The sequence below is a fragment of the Danio aesculapii genome, chromosome 17, assembly GCF_903798145.1.
Source record: "Danio aesculapii chromosome 17, fDanAes4.1, whole genome shotgun sequence".
Classification (NCBI taxonomy): domain Eukaryota; kingdom Metazoa; phylum Chordata; class Actinopteri; order Cypriniformes; family Danionidae; genus Danio; species Danio aesculapii.
The window spans coordinates 38,283,220-38,310,786 of NC_079451.1; the positions used below are offsets into that span (position 1 = coordinate 38,283,220).

Below are 27,567 nucleotides of genomic sequence, written 5' to 3' on the forward strand. Positions count from 1 at the left end.
TGCTTCTTTTGAAGTCTGTCAGCTTCTCCAAAGTTACATGGGCACAACTACTGTATCTAATGTTCTAGATATGAAACATTCCAAGGCATATTCACAGCACTGTTGGACACTAGAGTTATGACCGTCAGTAAAATGGGACAGATAAATGAAATCCTAGAAAATCCAATCAACAAAACCTCTTTCTCTCACTGATTGTGGAATGAGTCAAATTCAAATAAAAAATTAATAAAAATGTTGCTGTCGTGCTTTTTTTCCCCCTTTTAACAGCAAGTTTACTTTAATGCAAGTAGAAGTGTACATTCTTGTATGTTCTACCATTGTCTAATTGTGATAGAATAGTTTTTTAATGTTTCATTTTTATTTTCGTCTGCTTTTCCGGGGCCGGGTTGCGGGGGCAGCAGTCTTAGGAGAGAACTCCAGACTTCCCTCTCCCCAGACACTTCCCCCAGCCTTTCTAGGGGGGATCCCTAGGCACTCTTAGGACAGCCGAGAGGCATAGTCCCTCCAGCATGTCCTGGGTCTTCCAGGCATGTCCAACCAGGAGGAGGCCTCGGGGAACACCTCCATAGGTAGGCGTCGTCCAGGACAAGGGTTCTCAAACTCGATCCTGGAGGTCTGGTGTCCTGCAGATTTTAGCTCATACTTCCAGGTGTGTTGAGGCAAGTTGGTTTCTAGAAAGCCTAGTAAGAGCTTGATTAGCTAGCCCAGGTGTGTCTGATTAGGGTTGGAGCTAAAATCTGCAGGACACCGGACCTCCAGCACTGAGATTGAAAACCCCTGGTCCAGGAGGTGACCGAAACAGATGTCCTAACCACCTCAGCTGACGTCTCTCGATGTGGAGGAGCAGTGGCTCTACTTCAAGTTCCTCCCGGGTGACAGAGCTCCTTACCCTATCTATAAGGGTGCGCTCTGCCACCCTGCGAAGGATACTCATTTCAGCCGCTTCTATCCGAGATCTGACCCAAAGCTCATGACCATAGGTGAGAGTAGGAACGTAGATTGACCAGTAAATCAAGAGATTTGCCTTTCGGGTCAGCTCCTTTTTTACCACAGCAAACTGATACATCGAACGCATTACTGCTGCCACTGCACCAATCTGCTTGTCAATCTCACATTCCATCCCTCACTTGTGAACAAAACCCCAAGATACTTGAACTCCACCTGGGGTAAGCACTTTCCTCCAACCTGGAGATGGCAAATCACCTCCTTCCGGTAGAGCACCATGGCCTTTCTTTAAGGTAAATACGTTGTCAATATTATGTAGAATGCAATCAAAATAATGCTATAATGGAATGTGTAAAACACCAAGGTACTATTTTATTAATAATATTCTTCATATATCTATATAGGCCTACTGATTTATTGTTGAGAAAAGTATAATGTTAAATCTAATGTTAAATAAATATATAAGAATCTTTTGGATACCAAAAGCAGAGAATGTGTCGAGCATGTTGACTTTTCTTTCTGTGGTGTTTTCTTATCTTGACCACGAGTCGGTGCAATCCAGATTCACAATGACTTTCAAATTGATGTTTCCTGAGCGCGAATCCTACTATGGTGAAGGCTGGGCTTAAAAATGTTAGTTACGTTGCCTGACCGATACTTAGGAAGTAGGGAACGTCAGCACTGTGTATTTTATTAACACGAGCTAGCTAAACCTTCGGAGTAGTAGAATTGGTAATTTTGTTGTCCGGACAGCTGTAGATCTATGGCAAGTAGTTTTAACGTTTATTCCTGAACAATAAATGTGTATATAGACCATTTTGAGGGATGTAAACAAAAACAATGGTCCAAATGTATTTTCTGTTTTATGTTTTTTATTACTATAGCTTTCGAGAATCCAAAAAGAGCCAAATATTGATAAATATTGTTATGATAGCTGTTTTAATAAGTTATGATTGAATTGCCTCTTGATACAGTTATGAAAGTTTGATAACTAGAAGGAAATGTTCATGGACCAATGACATGACCACATTACGTTTAGGTTGTTCAGTAGTAACCATTACTTATTCATTGCATTCATTTACTCACTTCATTCTTTATGTATTCCTGTCGTTGCGGCAAACCTTTTCTGTCATTATTAGTAGCCTACTTGTTTAGTTTTTAGTAGTAATCTATTTACTTTATATTTCTGTATGTACTCCAATAGGCATGTTGTCATATGGAAAGTTGTGCAACCTTTTTCCCTGTTAACTAACTTAATTATTTGGCAAAATGCGATACTGTTCAGACTTTAAAATTGTGTATTTTCATCTCGTTAACCATTTAGCCTATATATTTAAAAACAGACCTAATTGTGAGATATAAATTCAGATTAGAGATCGAAGAAAAGTCAGAATTGCGAGAAGGCATAAAAAATGTCAATTGTGAGAAATAAAACCCCAATCCTGAGGAAAAAATAGACATTTTGTGGATTGTAAGAAATGCTTGAATCCTTGAAAGCATCACAGCTCATATATATATATATATATATATATATATATATATATATATATATATATATATATATATATATATATATATATATATATATATATATATATAATTATTATGAAGGAAAATTTCATAATTATCACCATTTCAAGTGATGTCATTGGCCCATGAACATCTCCTGTTTGTTATCGAACTATTTCATATCTGTAACGAGGCAGTTAAATCATAACAACGTTAAAACAGCTATCATAACATTACTTATCAATGTGTGGCTCTTTCTGGATTCTGGGAAGCTATAGAAGTAAAAAAATGTAAAACAGAAAATGCGCTGGGGCAATTGTTTTTGTTTATATCCCTTAAAATGGTCTATAAACGTTGCATCGAAGGTGGAAATAGTCTAAATAAAAAGTCGCAACCTAATTTCTGAAGTAGAAACAAGCTTCCAGAGGCGTATCTGATGAGAATAGTTCACAAACATTCTTTAAATAATGCATAAGTAGGAGACAACTAAACTATAAAAAAAAAATCAGTTAATGCTAAAACGGCTTGCCATAAAAACCTGCTCAAAACACCGAAGCCAGTGGATTGGGACGCCGCTGTGACGTAAATGACCCAGTTCAGATGGCGCATCCTTTCGCCACATTCACAGGACAAAACTCATAACGGGCTGACTGAAAGCTTGAATTACACTATTAATCATATAATTTATGGTCCATTCTCCTTTTGGAAGTTTAACGTTGACGTTAATTTTTATTTATTGGACGGTCTGTTTGATTTCGCCATCCTGCAATCATGATGCCGGTAAGTTTGTAAGAGCTGATGATACTTTACCGCCTCAGAGCTGTCAGTTAGGAGAATGATAGACAGCTTTCTGTCAACGTTCATTCATAAATTCATGACTAGTGATATTGAGCTGGACTACGGGATTCCGTTAAACTATAATTCATTGAATGAATGTGAAGAATCGAGTAAGCGAGACATGTTGAAGATAAAAAAATACTGTTTTTGAATGGCTGCATTATGGATTTGATGTTACCTATATTGTGTGTTGATTCTTATAATTTAAATGTTATTGGTCACCGTTATATGTATTAAGCGCTTCTGGTGTTGAATGCATTGAACTTTCTTTAAAATATTCTTGAAAGCTGAAACAATTATAGCTAATATCCACCACATCTGTAGAGAGGTCTCAGGAAATATTTGGACTCTTTTCCACTGCTAAAATGCATTTATTCCGTATTAATAGCGATACTTTTGTTCAAAATTGCGACGTGAAAAGTATTGGGATATTTCGTGCATTTCAGAAGAGCTTATGCAACAGTCTTTAAACAGTTTACAATCGCTATTGGCTAAATGGCTTAGAAAGTTCATGTACAGTTGCATTATGCTTTGATATTTTGCCCATTTATTAGTCATATATAATTTAATAACATAAAAAATAGACTTGTACATAGGTATGCCTTATAGGACTTTTGAGTATTGCCAGTTTACAGCATGCTAATAATAAAATGTACAAATAACAACCACCACAATAATGCAAGTGATGACAACTATGAGCAATTCCAGCGTTATGGATGTAATATTTGCTGTTTAATCTCAAAACATAAATTAACAGAGAAAATATATGTTCGCATTACATTGAAAGATCGGTTTACAATTTCCAATACAGCTGACCACAGAGTTAAGAGATCAGAAAAACATCAATCTGTAAACATTTTTTATATTTTAAATGAGGAAAATAATCATGCGTCATGGATGTGACCAGAGAAGTCTGCAAGTGTACAGCGTTCAACATGCGTTGTAGAAATTCTGTTTTAAACTAGACAACCCAAAAAACAATGCTAATCAAAAGGATAAGAGTTGGCTCACTATAGAACTAAAATTATTGATTTTATTTGATTTGAACGTTTTTGCATTTATAAGGAAAAAGCTCCATTATGGATGTGACTGATGTGAAATTGCCTATTGTGTGACTTTGGTAAATCAAATATATTTGTTTGAAAACATTAACAGACATTTTTGAGTAGTTTTAAAGTACTGTAAAATACTTGCTTACACACAAGCAAAAAAAAAAAAAAAGTTTTGGCAAACTTTTTTCATGGCAAGGTTGACATTTGCATGGAATTGCTTCTATTACAACACATGACTGTGGTGCTTATGGGTTTTGGCATATAGTCAGATTATAGAAGAATTCATGTTAAATAAATCACTGCATTTAGACTGGTATAGTATGGATTTTAATATTAAAGTTATGACTCTAATGGGTTTTGGTTCAGTGCTTTGAACTGTACTTTTCAGATTTTCACAATGGGCACAAAAAGAATTTATGCCTTGTTTTAAAAAAAATCTAATTTTGAAATGATTTTTTTATGTAAGTAAAATGTTTATGCAGTTTACTTGGGCTGTTGTACAACAAGTGTGTGCATTAAAGAACAAACTTAAATACTTTTACATTCACTATCTTTTAGCAGATGTTTTTTTTTTTATCCAAAGGTTTGATTAATAATTATGGTAAAAGTAAAGAGGGAAAAAGTGGTTAGCACTGTCGCCTCACAGCAAAAAGGTCGCTGGTTCAAGTCCTGGCGTGGGTTTCCTCTGGGTGCTCTGGTTTCCCCCACAGTCCAAACACATGCGCTAGGTGAATTGAATAAACTAAATTGGCCGTAGTTGGATGTTTGGCTGTGAATTGGATATTTTTCAGTACTGGGTTGCAGATGAAAGGGCATCCGGTGTGTAAAACATATGCTGGATAAGTTGGCGGTTCATTCCACTGTGACAACCCCATATGAATAGAGGAACTAAGTCAAAGGAAAGTGAATGTAAAAATAAATAGTTTAAAAGTTCTTCACTTTATTTGCTTTATTTAATACTTTGCCCAATTGGCTTTGATTTAAATTAGTTTCTCTCACAATAGTTAAAACACACAATCTCAGAAATAAAGGTACAGGAGCTGTCACATGTTTTTTCACCTGAAGGGTCCATAATGGTACCTCAAAGGTACTTTTTAGGTACATTTGGGTACTAATATGCACCTTCAAGGTACCACTGTGGACTATTTGGGTAAATATATGTATTTTTTAAAAAGGTACTGCCCCAGTGACAGCTCCTGTACCTTTGTTTCGGAGAGTGTAGAAATTCATAATAATAATTATAAACATACCAGATTAGGCAAGTGAAGAGTTTAGATGAAAATATCAGAAGGCATTTAGAGGTTTTTGCTTCTAAAATCAGCATTTTTCTCAGACTCCTGTGTGTAGGCTCAGTAGTTTTACTTTTAAAGTGACACAGGTTATTTTCATTGATTTGAAAGTTAAATAACTCCACAAACGAAGGAGGCTCAGAAAAAATGCTCGTTTTGTGGAAAATTGCAGACACCATTTAGAGGTTTTTGCATCTAAACTCAAGTATTCCAAATAATTGAACTTTCTTCCATTCAAAAGAAAAACTTTTTAAACTTCTGAAATCCCAATTGCAAACAATAGATCTGACTATCATGTCTGGATGTTTCCCAAATATTGCATCTCTTTCATTTATTCTGTTTGGGCTGATATTAGTTCCACATTCTTGTTGTGTTTGTGTTCCTCATCCTGTCAGGTGTTGTACTGTCATTGTTTCTGTGTGAGAGTGCTGCAGTTGTGGCTGAGCAGAATGAAACATTAGCCTGCGGGGAGTATTTTAAGGCTCTGCGCGCTGAGCTCTGGAAAGGTTGGGTCAGTTGTCAGAATTCCTGAATTGTGACACACTCAGGGTTGTGTGCTTTTTAAATCCCCCACACCCAAAGTCTCGGAGCACTTTCTCCAGCCATTGCACTGAATATTGTCCAAGTAGAAATTGACGTTTTATCTCTCATCTCTTTGAGGCAGCAGCGTCTCTCTGTAGGAGACATTTAAAGAGCGAGAGCCGGATGGGGTCAAAGATCAAAGGTGAACGAAAGGAGCTTCTTCTGTACTAAAGTTAACCTTTGACCTTTGCATGAGCTGGAGTTCAGACAGATTGAACTGTGAGAGGATTTAAAGTGAGCTGATAGAGTTAATGGACTGCGCACATCCCCTGTGGTGTATTAGAGACTGATGCACTTTTCATGTATACTTTGCTTGTACAATAGACCACAGCAATAGTTCCTTGACAGGTCAGACATGTGTGATTAAGCTCAGGACTTCAAATTGACATGTAACTATGAAAGTAGCAGTGCTTGGATGTCTGTAAATCCAGCTGAAGCTTGAAAATTGATGCGCAAAACAACCAACACACCCATTTTCAGAGCTGTGGTTTATGTTGACTTACTGTGGATATGAATATTTATAACTCTAGAACTGCCGGGTGGGAAACGCAGAAGTAATTTCATCCTTTGGGATGGGATAAATAGAATATCAAATATGATAAGCAAGCAAAAAATATCAGTCTTCATGTTTAGTTAAAGTCGCGAGGATTTTCTTGAGTTTGCTGTTTACAATAAGCAATGATCATTCACATTAAATGATAAATAGACACTACATGACAAAAGTCTTGTCGCCTATCCAAGTTTTAGGAACAACAAATAATAACTTGACTTCTAGTTGATCATTTGATATCAGAAGTGGCTCATATAAAAGGTAAAGGCCTCTAGATTACGCTTATTTTACCAAAATAAAATATGATCATGCCTTGATTTTTAATTATTTAATTAGGACAGTATGGTCTGACTTTGTTTAGATAAAAGTCTTGTTACTTAACAGAAAAAATGTACAGTATAGAATATAAAGTCATGGTGCAGGGGAAAAAGAGTTAGTATGACTCCTATGAGCTTGGAATACTGCATCCATACATCTCTGCAATGACTCAAATAACTTATTAATAGTCATGTGGAATGGCAAAGAAAGCAATTTTCATCAAGATTTTTTGAATTCATCTTCAATGCCTCCTTCATCTTACCCCAGACATGCTCAATAATATTCATGTCTGGTAACTGGGTTGGCCAATCCTGGAGTGCCTTGACCTTCTTTGCTATTTGGAACTTTGATGTGAAGGCTGAAGTATGACAAGGAGCGCTATCCTGCTGAAGAATTTGCCCTCTCCTGTGGTTTGTGATGTGATGGGCAGCACAAATGTCTTGATGCCTCAGGCTGTTGATGTTGCCATCCACTCTCTTGCACGCCCCATACTGAATGTAATGCCAAACCAGGATTTTTGCTTCACCAAACTTGACTGATTTCTATGAGAATCTTGAGTCCATGCAGGTTCCAATAGGTCTTCTGCAGAATTTGTGATGATTGTGATGCAGTTCAACAGATGATTCATCTGAAAAATCTACCTTCTGCCACTTTTTTCCAAATGATCAACTAAAAATCAAGTTATTATTTGTAGCTCTTACAACTGAGATCGACAACAAGACTTTTGTCAGGTACTGTTTTTTTTTAAATGGTTTTAATTCTATTTGAATGCGGAAGTTCAGATTATATAATACTTCCAAGTCCCTGTCTTTATGATTGATTCATTAGATCATTCATTCAAATGTTTCATAAAAAAAAAAAAAAAAAACGATTCATTTTGAAATGAAGCAAGTGACCTTTTCTGAATTGATAATTGAATCATCGGCTCACTTTATTCATTAAGAAACAGATTCATACAGCAAGTAAACACTGCAGTGTTGCTCTGAGGCATACAATATTCTTTTATTATAAAAACGGCAAAATCTAAAATGTCTTGGTTGTTGATCAGTTGTAAAATATAACTTTTGAAATTACTTATATATGTAAAATGGACCCTATTATTAATATTCAGTTTAATTCAAGTTTATTTATAGCGATTTTTACAATTATTATTGCTTCAAAGCAGCTTTAAAAAGGTGCACATTTTTGCATTACAGTCAAATTAAGTTGTAAGTTACAACAAATATAAGTTATTATATATAAACATAGTTAACCAGCAGTATCACCGTTCTATCATTAATTAATGTCTTACAACAAAAACAAAAACTTTTAGCTTTAACTCTCATACTAATTGAAGTCTAAAAATATGATCATTTCAGCTAGCACATTGCTAATATAACTCTGGTAATACTTCAGCTTGGGTCACAATTCATGCTATAAACTATACTGGCTTATTACATGCCTGTTATTAATATATTAACTGTTCAAGTTATAAAGTATGATCTTATTCTGAATCAATAATCCTACCCCAAACCTAAACCGAACTTCAACCATATTACTAATAAACAGCTAATTAGTAGTTTTTTAAGATACCATAACACTTACTCTTTTATTGTACATAGTAAATATTGGACACACATACAGTAGAGATCATGATTGTTTTTCATTCATCTGAAATGTAATATAAAAAATAACATGGAGAGCTGAAAAAATAGCTCACAGTAAACCATATATGGTGAAAATTTATGTCTCCTCCCTATCGAAAATTGAAGCTGAAATATCCCAGCTGGTGTTTCTGTCATCTTGCTCTGATGATGTCATTTTTTATGCCAGTAGTCAACATGAGCTGGAGCTGCAATATTAAAGTGCCACAATCATGACACCACACTACATTTTTGTGGAATCAAATAACTTAAGGCACATTTCGTCGAAAAACAAACAAGTGTAATTGGCTGATTAGAAATTTGTTAATGAGCAGTTGGACAGGTGTACCTAATAAAGTGGCCGGTGAGTGCATGTACATCCCAATATCCATAAATTCCACAAAAGAGTCACCATCTCTCCAAAAAAGTCTTCGAACACTTTCCAAAGTAAATATTCTAAAAAGGCAAGGTATGAGGTCATCTCGTTTAAACATTGAGATACTTCAGAACTGGGCAGCACGGTGGCGCAGTGGGTAGCACAATCAAGAAGGTTGCTGGCAAATTAATAAATGGACTAAGTCGAAAAGAAAATGAATGAATACTCCAGAACTTTTTTTTTTCCCTATAAACATGCAATTACATGTTTAGTTTGCAGCAAATAGATAATTAACAACAATCTTTCATGCTTGGTGATTTTAAAGTTCAGAGGACAAATATGCAATATACACAACCTTGAATCAAGATTTACTCGCTAAATGTGAATGAGCACTTTCTCCACCCACACACACTTCCCAATTGGTGTGGATGCTGTCTTCTGCATGAATATTCACAAACATCTGCAGTACTACTCATAGTACAACATTTCTGACAGCTAAATTGTGTGCCAAGTGAGTTTATGTTTGCATATTGGTAAGTAAGCTGCAGAATGTGGTCTGTTTACTTCATTTCCTGTAGATACAAATATCCAAGCTTCTTGGTAAAACCATGACGGTTTTTCATTTGCTGCGAGAACATGAATATGCCTCTTCTTGTCAATTTCCGGTTTATGGATTGAACAAATTGTGCCCTAGGTGATTGCTAGCAAACACACACACATGCATTTGGGCTGGGGTTTGCACTGTGGAAGGCAGCTTTTCTGGCTGCGAGATTACAACTTGATCTGCACTCAGAACAGAGAGTGTTGGCAGCCTGAGATCTCTAATATGTCCCGCATGGCTGTAGTGGGCAGCTCAGCCTGTGTGTGCTTTAGTTATTAGAGTCCACGCTAGTGTCAATCACTGCTCCCCAGAGCCTCATTACTGAAACTGTGATCACACCATATTGCTGAATCTCTTACTCTGCTCAGGGGATTTACTCCTGTTCTTCACCTCTATCTATCTATCCATCCATCCATCCATCAATCAACTGTTTTTATCCATCCATCCATCCATCCATCCATCCATCCATCCATCCATCCATCCATCCATCCATCCATCAACCAACTGTTTTTATCTATCTATCTATCTATCTATCTATCTATCTATCTATCTATCTATCTATCTATCTATCTATCTATCTATCTATCTATCTAATCTATCTTATCTATCTTATCTATCTAATCTATCTAATCTATCTAATCTATCTAATCTATCTTATCTATCTTATCTATCTTATCTATCTATCTATCTATCTATCTATCTATCTATCTATCTATCTATCAACCAACTGTTTTTATCCGTCCGTCCGTCCGTCCGTCCGTCCGTCCGTCTGTCTAATTGTCTGTCTGTCTTATCAATAGTTCTTATGGCCCGTTTCCACTGACTGGTACGGTACGGTTCGGTTTTGTTTGGTACGCTTTTATAGCCGTTTCCACTGTCAAAAAGCGTACCGTACCGTACCACTTTTTCGGCACCCTTTCGAAAGGGTACCAAACACGAAAAAGGGTACCAAAAGGCGGAGCTAGACGCGCAGCTGAACGCTATTGGTTTACAGAGATACGTCATTCGCTTACGCAACAAGCCAGGATGAAAACAAAAAACCCGCCATGTTTACAGTCTGTCTGCTGTATATCAACCTATTTCTCTATCTGCCGTTCTTTCTTTAATTCTATCAGTCTATCTATTATTCTATCCACTGTATATTTTATGATTCTGTCCATCTTCTGTTTATCTTTGTGACATTCTGTCAATTGGTATATCCTTTGTTGTATTGTTCGTTCATTTTACATCCATCACCATGTTTAAATCTCTGCTTTTCCATTTCCATCTCTCTTTTTGTGACCCTTCCCTGCACTCGTTCAGCCTCAAACCTCATCTCACAACCTTAACCTATGCCATTTTTCTTAAATTGGGGGAAAAAAATCAGTGTCTAATGGTTATTGATTATGAGTAAGAAGGAGACCACGAACGCCCTCAGGAAACTTGGAGTAATTTATGAATCCCCTCATGGAATTTATTCTCATTTTCCCTTCTTTTGAGCTTCCTGTCAGTGCTTTTCCATGCTGTCAAGCTCAAAACCTCCATTAAACGTGAAATCCAAACATATTCTGGTGTGTTTTCGAGCTCACTGGTTCCAGGTGTCAGCCGTGAGAGCGAGGAACTGTCAGTGGTGTTAAATGCTTAGAGATTGAGTGTGCTGTTTACTGCTGTTAACTGCACTTAACTATGCAAGTCTTCGACCGGCAGTGTAGTTAGAGATACTTACATGTTTCTGTGGATGCAGTCGTTGCTATGGACAACCCTATTGACGGCTCGGTACAGTAAATCAGGTGGGCATTCACATTGTCAACAGTCCCTCAATGCTTTTGCTGGGGCACATTTCCCATCAGCATTAAATAAATTCTAACACTTTTATATGTTATGTTATTTGGTATTTAGCAGTTTGACAGATAATATATTGAGTGGAATTACAAGTTTTTGCTTTTTCCAAACAGAAGCATTTTAGTCTGTGACGTGTTGTTTCAAACTAAAGGAAGCAATAACAGTTTTTACAGTGGAAACTGGGCAGCTATACCCAGTCAGATGTGTCCCAGCCAGAGCTCTATTTGTCAAGACTGCCCGAGACCCATGGTGACAAGGCCTGCCTGTGTCCTGAGATTTATTATTGACAAAGCATTGAGTGCTGCGACTTCACCTCCTTCTTTGGCATCAGAAAATCTTCTCTTGCTTACAGAGTAGATACTGTTTAATCATCATGTGCAAATGAACGTGAGCGCTCAACATTACAGATTAAGTCAGTATTGATAACTTGTGTACCTATTATTAGCATGCACATCTATATCTTACATTTTTCAGCAGTGTTATACATTTCATTCATTCATTTTCTTTTCGGCTTAGTCCCTTTATTAATCAGGTGTCACCCATCACTGGGAAACACCCATACACTGTCATTTACACACACACACAAACACACACTCTATGGACAATTTAGCTTACCCAATTCGCCATGTCTTAGGACCTGTGGGGGCAGCCGGAGCACGAACGTGGGGAAAACATGCAAACTCTACACAGAAATGCCAACGACCCGACCGAGGCTCGAACCAGTGACCTTCTTGCTGTGAAGTGAAAGCACTACCGACTGCTCCGCCATGGTATACATATATTTATTTATTTTTACTTTTTTTTTTTTTTTGGTAGTGATACTCAGATAATGAGATTTTGCCTAATACTGATAACTCTTTAAATTTGGAAGTCAATAACTGATAAATAAGCTAGTTATTATACCTGTATTTGTTTTTTTTTTTTTACAGAAATAATTGATTTACTTGTTGAGCTGAGGGAAGCAACAACAATAAAAGATTTGACAGTATATGAGTCTAAAGACTGATTTATACCTCTGCCTGAAGTGCACACGTATGGTTCGGCATAGACTTTGCGCCGTTGCGTAGCCCTCACCATGGCTAACGCGCACCTCTCAAAAAATTTAACTATACATCGCATTGACACATGTAATTGTTCGGCTTGGTAGTAGTCAGCGTGGGCAGTGCTGAGAGCCACGAGCCTGATGGAGGGTTGTTGCTTGATCGAATACATTTGCAGCCGGAAGTTAACGAGAATAATTTATATTATTTATTAAATTTCCCATTTATTGTATTTTACTAATGTCTACCCCTTTCCTAAACCCAACTGTCACAGTAATGTAAAAACAGTAGTTGTACTGAGTATTAATATTATCTATTAAATTACCCAATAAATTGTATTTTTTAACGCCTACCGCCACCCCAACCCTAAACCCAACCCAAAAATGCTGCTATATTGATGTGCATATCGCACTTCCGGCCAGCTGCATATCCAATGTAGACTTTACCCTCATGGAGCGATTGTTTACAAGTGTTGAGTCCTATTAACGAGCTCCAAATGGAAACTTTTGTGTTTACCCTATGATGAAAGTTTTTGCATGTCCACCGGTTCCCGCCGCTGTATCAGCCTGTTTTAGCTACTAGTATGCTGTGTCCCAATTCGCATACTGTCCATCCTAGCTAGTATTCGTAAATAGGTTTAGTATGTCCCAAACCATAGGACGTTGAAAAGAGTATGCCAAAGGTTTCTGGATGGTTTACTATTTCCGGTGAAAATTCGAAGGGTAGAAGCGTTCATACTCTAACCCAGGGGTGGGCAAACTTGGTCCTGGAGGGCAGGTCCTCCAGGACCAAGTTTGCCCACCCCTGCTCTAACCGGTAATATTGCCCTCAATACATTGCGTGTGGGATGTGAAATTGATTAGAACTACAAACGCAGGTGAAAAGTGTCTGAAACTACAAACATGGCGGACAAGCGAGACCGACCATCAAGTAGAGAGGCTTCGGTAAAGTTGTTTGAATGACTATTGACCTATATGTAGCCAACTGGAACATATTTAAACCGCGTTTTCTGCAACCATTCCTGCTAACATTTGTCTCTGAAAATCCGGGAGACCGGGGGGTGTGGAGAGGGTGAGCATATGTCTAGGTGTCAGGGGGAGGTGTCTGAATAACACAGCTGTTATCTGTAACTGTACTATACACCGGGTTTCGGGCAGCTGCTGAGATCGGATACTATACCAGAGTCGGCAATCCAGGAATGTTATTGACTGCACCAAAATCTGAGGACTGTTGAAATTACAGGAGTTTTCTGGGAGAAATAACAAAACGGGAGGGTGCCGGGAGATGGGTCTGAAATATGGGAGACTCCCGGGAAAAAATTGGAGTGTTGGCCGGAATGTCTGAAACAACAATGTCAACTTATATCAAGATATGTTTGGACATTCTGAACTTCTGAATACATAACCTTAATTACCCAAAGACCTGAGGAGATTTCTCTGCACAAAAGCCTCACGAATAGCAGATGATTGACAGGTGACGTAACTAAGCAACATAACGATCTGTTAACGAGGAAGTAGTACAGTATGTCCCAAAACTTGCATATGTGAATTAGGGCGCAGCAGTAGCCTTCAGAAAGAAAAAAAACACCCGTGAAGAAACTTGACACAGAGGAACAGCTAGCATTTCGGAAGTGTTATGACAGAGCAACACAAACCTCATGCAGAAGTATAAATACATGACTATGCTCAAGGCTTGCACAGTGGGTCACGCCGATCACTCGACACAGAAGTATAAATCAGCCTTAATGAGGGATTCAAGACATTTTTAGAAACTCAGCAGCCATTAGCCAAGTCCTGGAATCACCTAAAACAGCAAGGCACTCGCATAGCATTTCTTAGAAACTGCCAAGCAATACTAATCTATGGTTGAGCTAACCAACCACTGCTTAGCAATGTCTTTGCAACCACTCATGCTAGTAGCAGCTTAGCATTGGTCTGGGTAACGTCTACTCTTTAAAAACAAAGAATACCTTGGCAACGACCCATAACACTCTAGTAAACACTTAGCAACACAAGAGTAACCATCCAGAGCTTGCTAGGAACAGCTTAGCAATGTCTTGGCATTGATCCACAACACCCCGCTAACCTCTTGGCATCACTTTGGTAACTATTTACAGTAGACAACCCTAGAAGCTGCTTGACAATGGCTTTGCAACCATTTAGAACACCCTAGCAACTGTTTAGCTGTGCCTTGGCAACTATCCACAACACCCTAGTGCAATGTAAACCATCTACAGTAGAATTAGCAAATCCAAAGTCCCTTTAAGGTAAGTCATTTCACTTAGCGGCCATCTTTGAAACGCCTCTCGGCCAGTATGCTCAGGCATTCTGTCTGAATGGGAAAACATAAAATTATAAACATAAAACATAACATGTTTGTAATTACCAATAAAATTAAACATCAACGGTCTCAAGTTTCGATTAAATATTTGAATCCAACAAAATCTGCATATTTTTAGGTTGTCCGAGCTAATGCGCATGCACACTTAAAAGCAATGAGATCATGACACCAACCTCATTTATGGCCGTTCTACACCGTATCATCCTCTGAATAATGATCGCCTGATCACGCTGCTCCTCTGAAGTAATTCACAACTTGGTCTTGATGGCGAATCTCTTTAGGCCCGTTTCCACTGAGTGGTACGGTATGGTTCGGTTTGGTTTGTTACGCTTTTATAGCCGTTTCCACTGTCAAAAAGCGTACCGTACCGTACCACTTTTTCGGCACCCTTTCGAAAGGGTACCAATCACGAGAAAGGGTACCAAAAGGCGGAGCTAGACGCGCAGCTGAACGCTATTGGTTTACAGAGATACGTCATTCGCTTGCGCAACAAGCCAGAATGAAAACAAAAAAACCCGCCATGTTTGAAATACACAGCCGAGAGATCACAACGGAATTATAAATACATATAATAACGAGCCATGGTCGACCCGGGCTCAAACAAACCTTGTCGTCGTCTTGATAAACAGCCACAAAGCCATGGAGTAGAGCAGATTTACCCTGTGCCGCGTAGTTTTTTTACGAAGCAGTCTGAGGCGCGAGTGGTTTCGCTTTCTTCCTTGCGCTCGTCATGCGTCTATATCTGAAATAACAAACTTCTTGAGCTGATGATAATAACGTGCACTTGATTATTGACGTGCTTTTGAAACCCGATCCTGTCAGACACTGACAAATGCGAGAGTGAAGCGCGGAAAAAACAAAGGAAAAGCCAAAAAAAAAGGAGCACATTATTTATCAGCAAACATGAACAAACTGTCTTGTTTAACCATTATTGTTATTATCACCTTTTGGACTAATATGAACTCAGAATAATGGAATTGTTCTCTAACAGAGGATACATGTGCTGCTAAAGATTATAGACACTGATGAGAAGTTTACACTGACTGTAGGCTATATATTGTGTTGTTTTGAACCTAAATACTGACGAAATGTCTGCTGTGTGTTCTTCTGTAGTTGATAACATATCGGAGACTGTAAGGGGCTGTTTGTGTTTATATATGTTCATTTATTTAGTTATTTAATATAATTACAGACGTTACAGTAGTCTGTTTCGCACTGTCTTTGATCTGCAGTTATAATCAACTCATGTTCATTGAAAAGTTAGTAATAAACATTTCTACACAAGTATTTATGTGTATGAAGCATCTGTTTTGTGAGAAGTGCTTTTCATATGATATGTGAGCGACCCGTACAGCTTTTTTGTAGACATTTCCTCCAGCGAGAATGACGTCGACTGAAACTTTGTCATACACCACGCCCACCAAAAGGGTACGCTTGTTAGTGGAAACGCAAGCTTGATAAAGGTGACCCGTACCGTACCAGTCAGTGGAAATGAGCCATTTGTGGGGTGTTTGAGTAGTTGCTGTCATGTAATGTGCATTTGACAGGATGGACTGTACCTCGCGTTCGTTTCAAACAGATTGCAAAACCAAAAACTTTTGTTTTCAACTGTAGTTGGTTCATTTAAAATTACAGATTTCAAGCTTAATGTTGATATGTCTTATGTAAGTGAAGCAAGTATTCGCTGAGATTCCAGTGCGTTTGTTGACCACCAAACTGTCATAAAAGCACACGTCTGGTCTGAGCTTTCCCCCGGAGAAACATCAGTCTATAGTGATCGCTGATTGGGTTCTGTAGGCGGGGCTTCATTCGCCATTCTGACTGTTACACTTTTGCCTATTCAAAACTTAATGAGTGACACGTCTTGTGTATTCTAGAGTCTTTGGCAAATCCTTTTCATCCATCCTGAACATTTTAGCATCTGCTTAGCAATGCTTTGACTACCATCCAGAGCACATTAGCAAACATTTATCAACAGTTTAGTAATGCATTGGGAAATATCCATAACAGACTGCTAACTACATAGCTTCACTTTGGCAATCATCTCCAGCAGACCATCCGAAAAACCAACTGACAATGCCTTTGCAACCATTTTGAAAATCTAGAAATGGCTTGGCAACTATTTCCAGTACCCTAGCAACTGCACAACAACATCTTGGTGACAATCTTCAGTGAAAAACCCTTACCGTGCATTTACAGCTCAGCCAGTGAGGCTTTCATGTATATATTTAAGTGCTAGTCTACATTCAACATGCCCTTTATAGGAGATAGTTACTAGCCTTAAAGGTTTTACTAGGTCTTAATGTTAACGTTATTTTGTGCGCATCGTATATTATAAATTGAGAAACCCGCCATACCAACAATCAAGCTCTGCTTCGTTTAGCTTTGGAAATAAAGTAGTTGAAAACCAAATTTTATGGTACTGCGTTCTCTGGAGTCCCCAAGTGGTAGATTAGTATATTCCGATAAGTTGCTGCTGAATCCTGTCATAGTTAATTACCATAAAGCGGACCTGATTTCAACTCTCCTTGACTCCCACACCAAATAAGAGGTGCCACACCGCTTTTGCCGGAGCTCACCGCTGGCTACCATTAAAAACGAACAACTAATGGCTATTTTGACACTCTCACCAACAGGCAACCATCCAAACCATCCTAGCAACCGTGTGTTTTTCACAGCAATTCATTGGTAACCACTTACCACCATCTAGCAACACTCTTCTAGGAATCAATATACAAATTTAGCTTGTTTATAGTAGCAGCTCAGTGGTTAGCACTGTCGCCTCATAGTAAAAAGGTCGCTGGTTCGAATCCCGGCTGGGCCTGGAAGCATTTCTGTGTGGAGTTTGCATGTTCTCCCCATGTTCATGTGCTCTGGTTTCCCCCACAGTCCAAAGAAGTGTGGCATAGGTGGGCAATCAAAATAATTGGGTAAACAAATTTGGTCGCAAGTGAATGAGTGTGTGTGTGTGAATGAGAGTGGAAGGGCATCCGCTGCGTAAAACATATGTCATAGTAATTGGCAGTTCATTCCACTGTGGCAATTCAGGGACTAAGCCAAAGGATAGTGAGTGAGTTTGTTTGCTAATGGATGATCTGCACATTTTACAGCAGACGCCTGCATACATCACTGCATGCTGTCTATCTATTCCACACGCTTCTTCGATAACACAAGTGGCATTAGCATGACTTCCTGTATCAACTTCAGTGTATGGAAGTGTGTGTGTTTTAGCCTGAGCTAGCGTGACGTCGAATTCACTGTCTATCAGTGACATGCCACAGCACTGTCTGTCTACTGTCACCAGATACCTCTTATCTTGCGTTGGCACCTACGCTTGGTCCTGGAGGGAATGCAGTTTGGGAGAAACAGAGAGAGAGAGAGAGAGAGAGAGAGAGAGAGAAAGTGTGTTTGCCACCCACCCTCCCATTTCCCAAATACCCCTAAAACCCCCTCCCTTCCTCTTCTTGACCACTCAATAGTGTCTAAACACTCTCACACACACTCGGTCAGACAGACAGTCAGGCTCCCAGAGAGAGAAGGACACACTCCAATGGGCTCCAGTGAGCCTGGGCTGGCCAGCTCCTCCAGTCCATCAACCCCCAAACCCAGAGCTCCATGAGGAGGTTCTTTAACATGGTGCTCCGCAGCCTGGTCAGCGCCTCCAAAGGCAGGCCGTGGCTGCAGAAGAGAGTGCGGGCGCAGAGGAAGGATGACCAAAAGGCAACTAAGGTGAAAGTCTGGTGTGCTTATAAGAATAGGGACAGACGAGGAGTCTCTTAGTTTAGAAGTTTAGACACTTGTGTGTGGCTTAAAATAGCAGAACATGTCTGGCGCGTGGATTTCGGCAGATTGACATTTGTTGTTAGGTGCATGTGTAAGTGAGGAGTGTTAAATGGAGACTTGCTATAGTTGGAGTGGATTGCGGATTTGATTAATGAAAGGGTGCTATTTCACGCACATGTTTGTGGCATGGTGGGACGAGCTTGGTGTTTACTTTGTACGTGCAAAGCAAATGTGGTTTGAGAAAAGTCATGGTTGATTAGGAGAGAAACATTGTGCTCTTTTAGTGTGTAATAGCAAGCAGTTTTGCTGACCAAAATGCACACTGTTAAAATGCTGGGTTGATGACATTTGCTGTTTGTTCAAACTACTTATTTAAATTGAGCTGAAACAACACAATTCTTGAGTTTTTTGGGTGGTGGACAACTTAATTGTTTTATGTTCAATCCACTTAAATTTGTAAATTTAACTTAATTGCTTCATGTTGTCCCTACACAAATCGATTGTGTGGAACTCAGCATTTATTGCAGTGTTGTGTTTGGGTCAAACATGGACAATGTGATTTAAATCTAGAGTTGGGATTGTCCATATTTGACCCAAAGTTGGGTTAATACAACCCAGCATCTTTTAGAGTGCACTTTTACTGGAGGTCTAAGAGTATTTAATGCTGGATTTAAACATTACTGTCTGCTTTTGTTTGTTTGCTTATGAAGTAAATACAAGGTATGTGGATAAAAAGTAAAGGTTTATGGAAAAATGAAGCAACATGCAATACCGGTCAAATGTTTGGGGTCGGTTTTATTTTTAAATGTTTTAAAATAAGCTTATCCTGCTCACCAAGGCTGCGTTTATTTAATCAAAAATACAGTACACATTGTAAAATTGTGAAATGTTATTGCACTATAAAATAACTGTTCAAAAGTAGTTCATTATTTAATTTAATAATTTATTCCAGTGATTTTAAAGATTAATTTTTAGCTTCATTACTCTCCAGAGTCACATGATCCTTCAGAAAACACTTTAATATAAATTATTATTTTTATTTTTATAATTTTTATTAATGGTAATGGTATAATAAAAGTAATAATAATAATGACCGGGGTAATAATTTTATTCGAAACTACATGCAATAAGAAAGCAGTTATTTAAAATTGTAATAAATATTTATCATGTTAATTTTTTTATTTTCACATTTAATAAATGCCGCCTTGATGAACAGAATAATTTTCTTAAAAAAAAAAAAAACTGACTCCAAACTTTTGACTGGTAGTGTATTATTCTGAACTGTACTTATTAAGTAATATGGATCCCACATGAAAAATACTGTAGTAAATTATAATAATACTACAGTGTTTTTGAACAATAGTAATGTATGATTTAATCTGTTTTGTACGGTGATTTATCATTTTTATCATTTAGAATACAATACACCACTGTTTACTGTAGTACAAACTAAAGTATACTACAGTATATATTAGAGTTTTTTTTAGTTCACTGAGAGCAGTAGCAATCACTAATAGTGTTGTAATATATACAGAACAGTAGACTTTACTATAGTGTGAGATATACTAGAGACTCAAAATGACTATTATATTTGTTCATGTTGAATCACACATTTTAGCTGACAAAAGATAATAAAACACTTGTGGTTTGAAGGATACTGGCAGAAAATACACATTTAAAATGACAAATAGAATAGAAAACAGTTTTGCTAAATGAGATGCACACTCTTTTAAAATGCTTGGTTGTGTTAACATTGGGTAAAATGTGTACAATGTAATGTCAATTTAATTGAAAAAATTTAGCCAAAATTTGGGACTGTCCAGTCTGATCTCACAAGGAAAGTAACTATTTTAAGTTTTGTTAGTTTAGTGGCTAATTCATACGAATTCATACGAGTTGTCATATAAAAATGTACGAGTTTAAAAAGAAGGCATGTCACTCAACCCAACCGTCATTAACATTGGGGGATGAGCAAATCATACTAATCTGTATGAAAGAGATAGAGAATTAGCCACTAAAGCAAAAAGTTATAAATTGCTGTGAGATTGTGTTGGATTGTCAATATTTTTGCCCAACGTTGGGTTACTACAGCCCAGCATTTTTTAGAGTGCACTTTTAATGGAGGACTAGGACTAAATCATGCTGTATATAAAGATTACTGTCTGCTTTTTGTTTGTTTGCTTATGGAGTGAACACAAGGTACTGTTGAAGTCAGAATTATTAGCGCCTTGTTTGTTTTTTCCCCCAAGGGAAAGGGGCTAATAATTTTGACCTTAAAATGGTGTTTAAAAAATTTAAAACTGCTTTTATTCTACTCGAAATAAAATATTATCAGACATACTGTGAGAATTTCCTTGCTCTGTTAAACATCATTTGGAAAATATTTAAAATAAAAATCAAAAGGGGGCTAAAAATTCTGACTTCAACCGTATATGGAAAAACGTAAAGGTTTATGCATAATGAAACAACATACTTATTCTGAACTGCACTTACTAAAGTAATAAGGATCCCACATGAAAAATACTGTAGTATATTATTGTAAATACTATAGTGTTGTGTTTTTGAACCATACTATAGTAAAGTATGAATTTGTTTTGTGTGTTACTATGATTACACAACAACTAAAGAAACATAAACAAATTACCCAACACTGTAAAAAATGCAGGGTTCCACACAATTCATTCATGTTGTCCCAACACAAAATCGATTAAGTTAACTTAACACTTTTAACAAATTTATGTGGTTTGAACATACAAAAATTATGTTGTTCCAATGAAATCTCAAGAAATGTGTTCTTTCAGCTCATTTTAAATAAGTAGTTTGAGCAAGCAAAATAAAATATTTTTTGAGTGAATACTGTACTTTTACACCAACATTTACTGTACAAATACACCACTGTTTTCTGTTGGACGAACTAAAGTATACTACAGTGTTTATTATAGTTTCTCAGTTCACTGAGAGCTGTAGCTTTTATTAACAAGTGTTGTAAATACTGTAATATATACAGTATAATAGTCTTTACTATGGTATGATTTGAAAAAACTTGAATTTACTCAAGACTAGAAAATGACTGTTGTATTTTTCATACAGGGTCACATAAAATTTTTCTAAAAAATTAGGATGATTCTTCATAATATGTTTTGCACGTTTATTTATTTATTTTTTGGGGGGGGTGACTGTAAATTTTTATAGCACTGGATGACATTTTATGTAGTTTCTTCAGTAAATCCTGTTTAAAATGTTTAAAAGTCATTCTTTTTTTTGTTGTTGCTCAGGACACAATCAAGCCTGCAAATAAAGAGAGGTGTTTTACACTTTCATTGTGTTGATGCTTCAGAACTCCTATTTGTCTTTGGAACCATTTTATTTTCCACGCTAATCCAAACAGTTTGTGTGGACTAAAACGGGCCTTCTTTTGTGTTCATAAGAATAAAGTAAATAGTGAGAGAATTTCCATGTTTGGATGAAATATTTCTTTTACTTTAAACAATTTACTTTTTGTGATGGCTTTGGCTGGTAATTGAATTGTTTTAATGGAGCGTTAGCATTATTTGACTTTTTTTTTTGGCCTTGGGCTATTTTAATATGAGACCTCGTGACAATAAAATTCCAGGCAGCTGTCCAGATTGGGATTATCCGCTGTCTTCACAGATCACAGCAGCATTTCCCTTTCTGGATTTGTTTGGCTTCGGCCAGCGAAACAGTTTTCTTAGCTCTGTGTTGCCACACGCTCGCATGTTTGCACCCCCTCCTAATCAGATTATTATAGCTCTGCCCTGTAATCCAACCCTCACAGAATTTCTCTTTCAATCTGCTGGTTGCTTGTTTGGAGGGATTGTGTTACACTTTAGAAGTAAAGCCTCCATTCCTGCCCCGGGTGGGTATTGAATTCAGTTGCTTTCATAAGATGGCCAATATTTACATTTTTGAGTGAAGTGAAGGGAAAGTAGGATGAAGTATATGTAAATTTGTTTAGATTTTAGTGGTGACTGGTGTAAAAAAATATATACATCGCCCAAATGCCTGATATACCACAAAAAAAAATTGTAATAATTATACTTGGGTGATATGGTGACTCAGTGGTTATCACTGTCGTCTCACAGCAAGAAGGTCGCTGTTTCGAGCCTCGGCTGGGTCAGTTGGCATTTCTGTGTGAAGTTTGCATGTTCACCCCGTATTCAAATGGGTTTCCTCAGGGTGCTGCGGTTTTCCCCACTGTCCAAACACATGCACTAGAGGTGAATTGAATAAACTAAATTGGCCGTAGTGTATGAGTGTGTGTTAATGAATGTGTGTGGATGTTTCCCAGTACTGAGTTACTGTTGGAAGGGCATCTGCTGTGTAAAACATATGCTGTATAAGTTAACAGTTCATTTTGCTGTGGTGATTTCTGATGAATAAAGGGACTAAGCCGAAAGAAAATTAATGAATAAATGAATAATTATACTTTGTTTTTACAAAAGTACAGATATTTTTCAAAATATTTTTCAAGATTTGTGGATTTTATTTATTGATATGAAATTGTTGATTATAAACAATACATATTATTTTAGTTGTGCTTTCTACTGTTAATTACCAAACAAAAACCTGACAAATAAATAACATTTAAAGATTTTTTTTATTAATAAAAAGACTTATTTGTAATAACTATTCTTACTGTACTGCAAAGTTTTTCCAAATTTACAGATGTTTTCCAGAAAATTTTACATGACAACAAAATGTTTTTTAAAAATGACCAAACTAATATTAATTTTAGTTGTTTCTAAAGTATTTATTTACAATTTTATTTATTTATTTAGTATTTTTTTCTTTCTAAAGTACTTATTTACCACCCAAATACTGACAAATGACATTGAAAATTATTTTAAAATCCAGTAATATTTAACTTGATGACAAAATGTTTTTTTAAATAACAAAAACAATTATAATTTTTGTTGTTTCTAAAGTATTTATTTATTTATTTCTAAAGTACTTATTTACCATCAAAAAAATGACAAATGACACTGAAAATTATATTTAAAATAATACCTATTTGGAACAAACATTATTACTGCACTGCAAAGTTTATCTGAAATTACTTTCAGAAATATTTTACAAGATTTATGATTTTTTTTTCCATTGATAATTCATTAACAGTATTGAATGATGGATTATTAACAATAAATATTATTTTAGTTGTGCTTTCTAATGTTAATTACTAAACAAAAACTGACAAATTACATTAAAGCAAAGGTTTATTTTAATAATTATTCTAACTGCACTGCAAAGTCTTCCCAAATTTACAAATATTTCCCAGAATATTTTACATGACAAAAAATGTTTTTTAAAAATGAACAAAAACAATAATCATTTTAGTTGTGTTTCTAAAGTGTTTATTTACCAATTTATTTATTTAGTATTTATTTATTTCTAAAGTACATATTTACCTCCCAAAATGGACAAATGACATTGAAAATTGTTTTTAAAAATACCTATTCGTAACAAACATTATTACTGCACTGCAAAAGTTTATCTCAAATTATTTTCAGAAATATTTTACAAGATTTTTGATTTTATTTATTGATAATTAATTAACAATATGGAATTATTAATTATTAACAATAAATATAATTTTAGTTGTGCTTTCTAAGGTTTTTTACCACACAAACAATTAAGTGATTTTACACAATTAATAAACAATTAAAGATATTCATTCATTTTTCTTGGGCTTAGTCCCGTTATTCATCAGGGGTTGCCACAGCGGAATGAACCGCCTCCTTATCCAGCATATGTTTTACACAGCGGATGCCCATCCAGCAGCAACCCAGTACTGGAAAACACCCATACACACTTACATTCACACACATACACTACGGCCAGTAATTCACCAATGCATCCTTGGACTGTGGGGGAAACTGGAGCACCCGGAAGAACCCCACGTGAACACGAAAGAACATGCAAACTCCACACAGAAATGCCAACTGGCCCAGCCGGGACTCGAACCAGTGACCTTCTTACTGTGAGGCGACAGTGCTAACTACTGAATCTGTATCTCCCGATTTAAAGATATTGCAATTTGTAATCAGTATTCTAACTGTACTGATATTTTCCAAAGTATTTCAAATTGAATATTTGTGAATTATCATAATTAAAAAATAATAAGATTAAAGTTTTATAATTATTATATATATATATAAATTTATTATATATAAATATATAAATTTATTATTATAAAACAACAAAAACAATCATTATTTTAGTTCTGTTTTTTTTTTCTTCACGGAAAAACTGACAAATGACATTTAAAAATATTGACAACTTAACATTTGTATTAACAATATAACAATTATTCTTACTGTACTGCAAAGTTTAGCCAAAATTCTTTGACTAAATATATGTATATTTTTAGTTTAGGTGGAATTCCTAAGCCAGTCTGCCTTTTTACTCATACAATATTAGTCTATTTTATTTATTATTTACATTTTATTTCTTGGTTATATGTAATTTAATGTATTTGCATTGTTCTTTTCACATCACATTGCAGTAATCTCCACTAACCATCTCCACCCAGAATCACATTCAACCCAGAATTTTTTATTTATTTTTTTCTTCATGTTTGTTAAATGATTTTGCAATGTTTAATCCAATTTGCCCGACCATTAGTTTAAGCCTCTTTAATAAAAACCCCGCTGGATGATCCTTAAAGTATCATCTAATGCCAGGATTAAATAACTCTTAGATTGTCATCTGGGTATGACGCAAAGCAAGTTGTGCTTTCCAAAGTTTTGACATTTTCCATTTTGTGTGCTTAAATCCCCTTTCGCCAGTATATTTGGTTTTGGTACGTGGGAGATAATAGTTCAGACATAATGATTACTTTTTCTTGAGTAAACATGCAATTCCCTTGATTTCAACTCAACTTCTGAATGTCCTTTAATTGGCCCTCGTCTGCCTTTTCAACTCATTTGACCACTGGGAAAATGAATGTAAACAGTTTGAGAATTATAAGGCTAAGGTGAAGCCCACACAGTCAGAAATGAGAGGCTGTAAGTTGACTCTGAAAACTTCAATATTCTTTCCTCTTTGCAGACGATTCTGACCGTATTCCTGAGTGATAATCAACAGTTGCTGACCGAGGTGCCCATTACTCCGGAGACGCTCTGTAAGGATGTGGTGGAGTTCTGTAAGGAGGCTGGAGAGAGCGGCTGCCACCTCGCTGAAGTCTGGAGAGGAAAAGGTACCAGTCTACCAGCATACAGTGCCTATAGAAAGTCATCTTTGAAATAAGTAATTTATTTGTCACACAGCCTGAAATCAAGTCACGTTCCAAATAACTTTTACAGCCTTTGAAATGTTTTTCCTCCTCCTTCAAAATCACATGTGGAACACAAATAAATGTTGTTAAAAAAGTTTTGAAGCATTATTTGAAAAAAATGATAATGATAAATGTTCCAACACCATGTTTCATATGCCTGGCAGATTCTAACAATTCTCAAAACAAATGTTTACCAGGAGTGTCTTTTTGCCATGGCTGTATACACTATAATGGTAAAATAATGGCATTGAGCTGGTAGAAATTCTTATGAAAGAATGTTCTTTTGTAAGAAAATGTGTTAAAAAAAAGCACTTATTTAAAGTAGAAATGTCTTGTAACATTACCCTTACAGAAAAACCATGCAAACATCACATGAGTTTTACGTGTTAAAGTCCCAAAATCCACATAAGATGTCTCAAAACCACATACTGTTAAAAATTATATGAGCAAAAAATAATGTCAACAATTTTCATCTTATCTTATCTTATCTTATCTTATCTTATCTTATCTTATCGTATTTATCTTATCTTATCTTATCTTATCGTATCGTATCGTATCTTATCTTATCTAACACGTTTTGATAGTCCATTTGAGTATTATGTATTTTCTGCTTAATATCTGTTGATACAGACATTCAACAGACATTTAACTGACTATAAGAAACTTTGCAACATGCCAACCATAACCCTAACCACAACCTAACAGTCTACTTATAATCTAATGAGAATTAGTTAGCATGTAGATGCAATGTAACTTAAATTCAACGAACGAACCATCAAAATAAAGTGTGTCCTTATCTTATCTTAAGGGTATCAACTTTATTTTTGAGCTATACAAGTTTTAACTTGATGTTGGAATATCTTGTCAGATTAATTTGATTGAATTTAAAAATTTAAGACAGCAACACATTTATAAGAGTGCACTAACTAAAATACACACATTAAAATAATTTCCTTAAAATAATTAAGGTTAAGAAATGAATGCTTCTGTTCAGCAATTGTGCTTTAAAATTGACTAAATGTGAAAGTGAAGCGTTATCCTATTTATTAAAATAAGTCTTTTGCCTCACAAAATGTTGCAAAAGTATGTTTCTTTTGTGTTCCACGTGCGTTTTGCATGTGAGTTTTTGCACCAGTATTTTATTTTATTTTATTTTATTCTTTTAAAAAAGGAAACTTAAAAAATAAATTATAATTAAAGGTCCTGTGAAGTGTTGTTTGATGTAATTTGAACTAAAATATGAAGACAGAGCGGGATAGTAGCGCCTCCCTCTTTGAAAAAAAATGCCAATAGCAACTGTTACTATCACAGCTCTGCAACTGAGAGTGGTTGAGATAAAGCACATATAGCAATAGCCTCCTGAAAGGGGCGGGGCATGCCAGATACTAGAGAGCATTTGATTGGTCAGAAGATTTGATGAAAAACTAAAGTATGAAAAGTAAAAAAATTGGTGATCCATTGAGCCAGAAATGACAAACTGCAACCTTTGGGTGTTTAAATCTTCTAAATCCAAATTTTGTCACTTTGTTGGAGCACACTAGATTATAGATATCTTAACACTAACAAACTAATGCTATCATCTAAAACGTTATTATAATTTCACAGGGA

The 27,567-nt window shown here is 36.3% G+C and overlaps 1 protein-coding gene across 3 annotated transcripts in view; it reads left to right on the forward strand.

Annotated features, from left to right (window-relative positions):
- The first annotated feature begins 3,117 nt into the window (after positions 1-3,117).
- ppp1r13ba (protein phosphatase 1, regulatory subunit 13Ba) overlaps positions 3,118-27,567 on the forward strand; it is a 72,114-nt gene continuing 47,664 nt past the window's right edge. For 2 of the 3 annotated variants that reach the window (XM_056476659.1, XM_056476662.1), the window contains exons 1-2: positions 18,371-18,611; positions 25,734-25,881. In XM_056476659.1, coding sequence (XP_056332634.1) covers positions 18,498-18,611; positions 25,734-25,881 — 262 coding nt within the window. In that variant the 5' untranslated portion in view covers positions 18,371-18,497. Of the gene's footprint in view, positions 3,235-18,370; positions 18,612-25,733; positions 25,882-27,567 lie in introns of those variants that run through there. The other variant, XM_056476660.1, reaches the window with a different exon arrangement.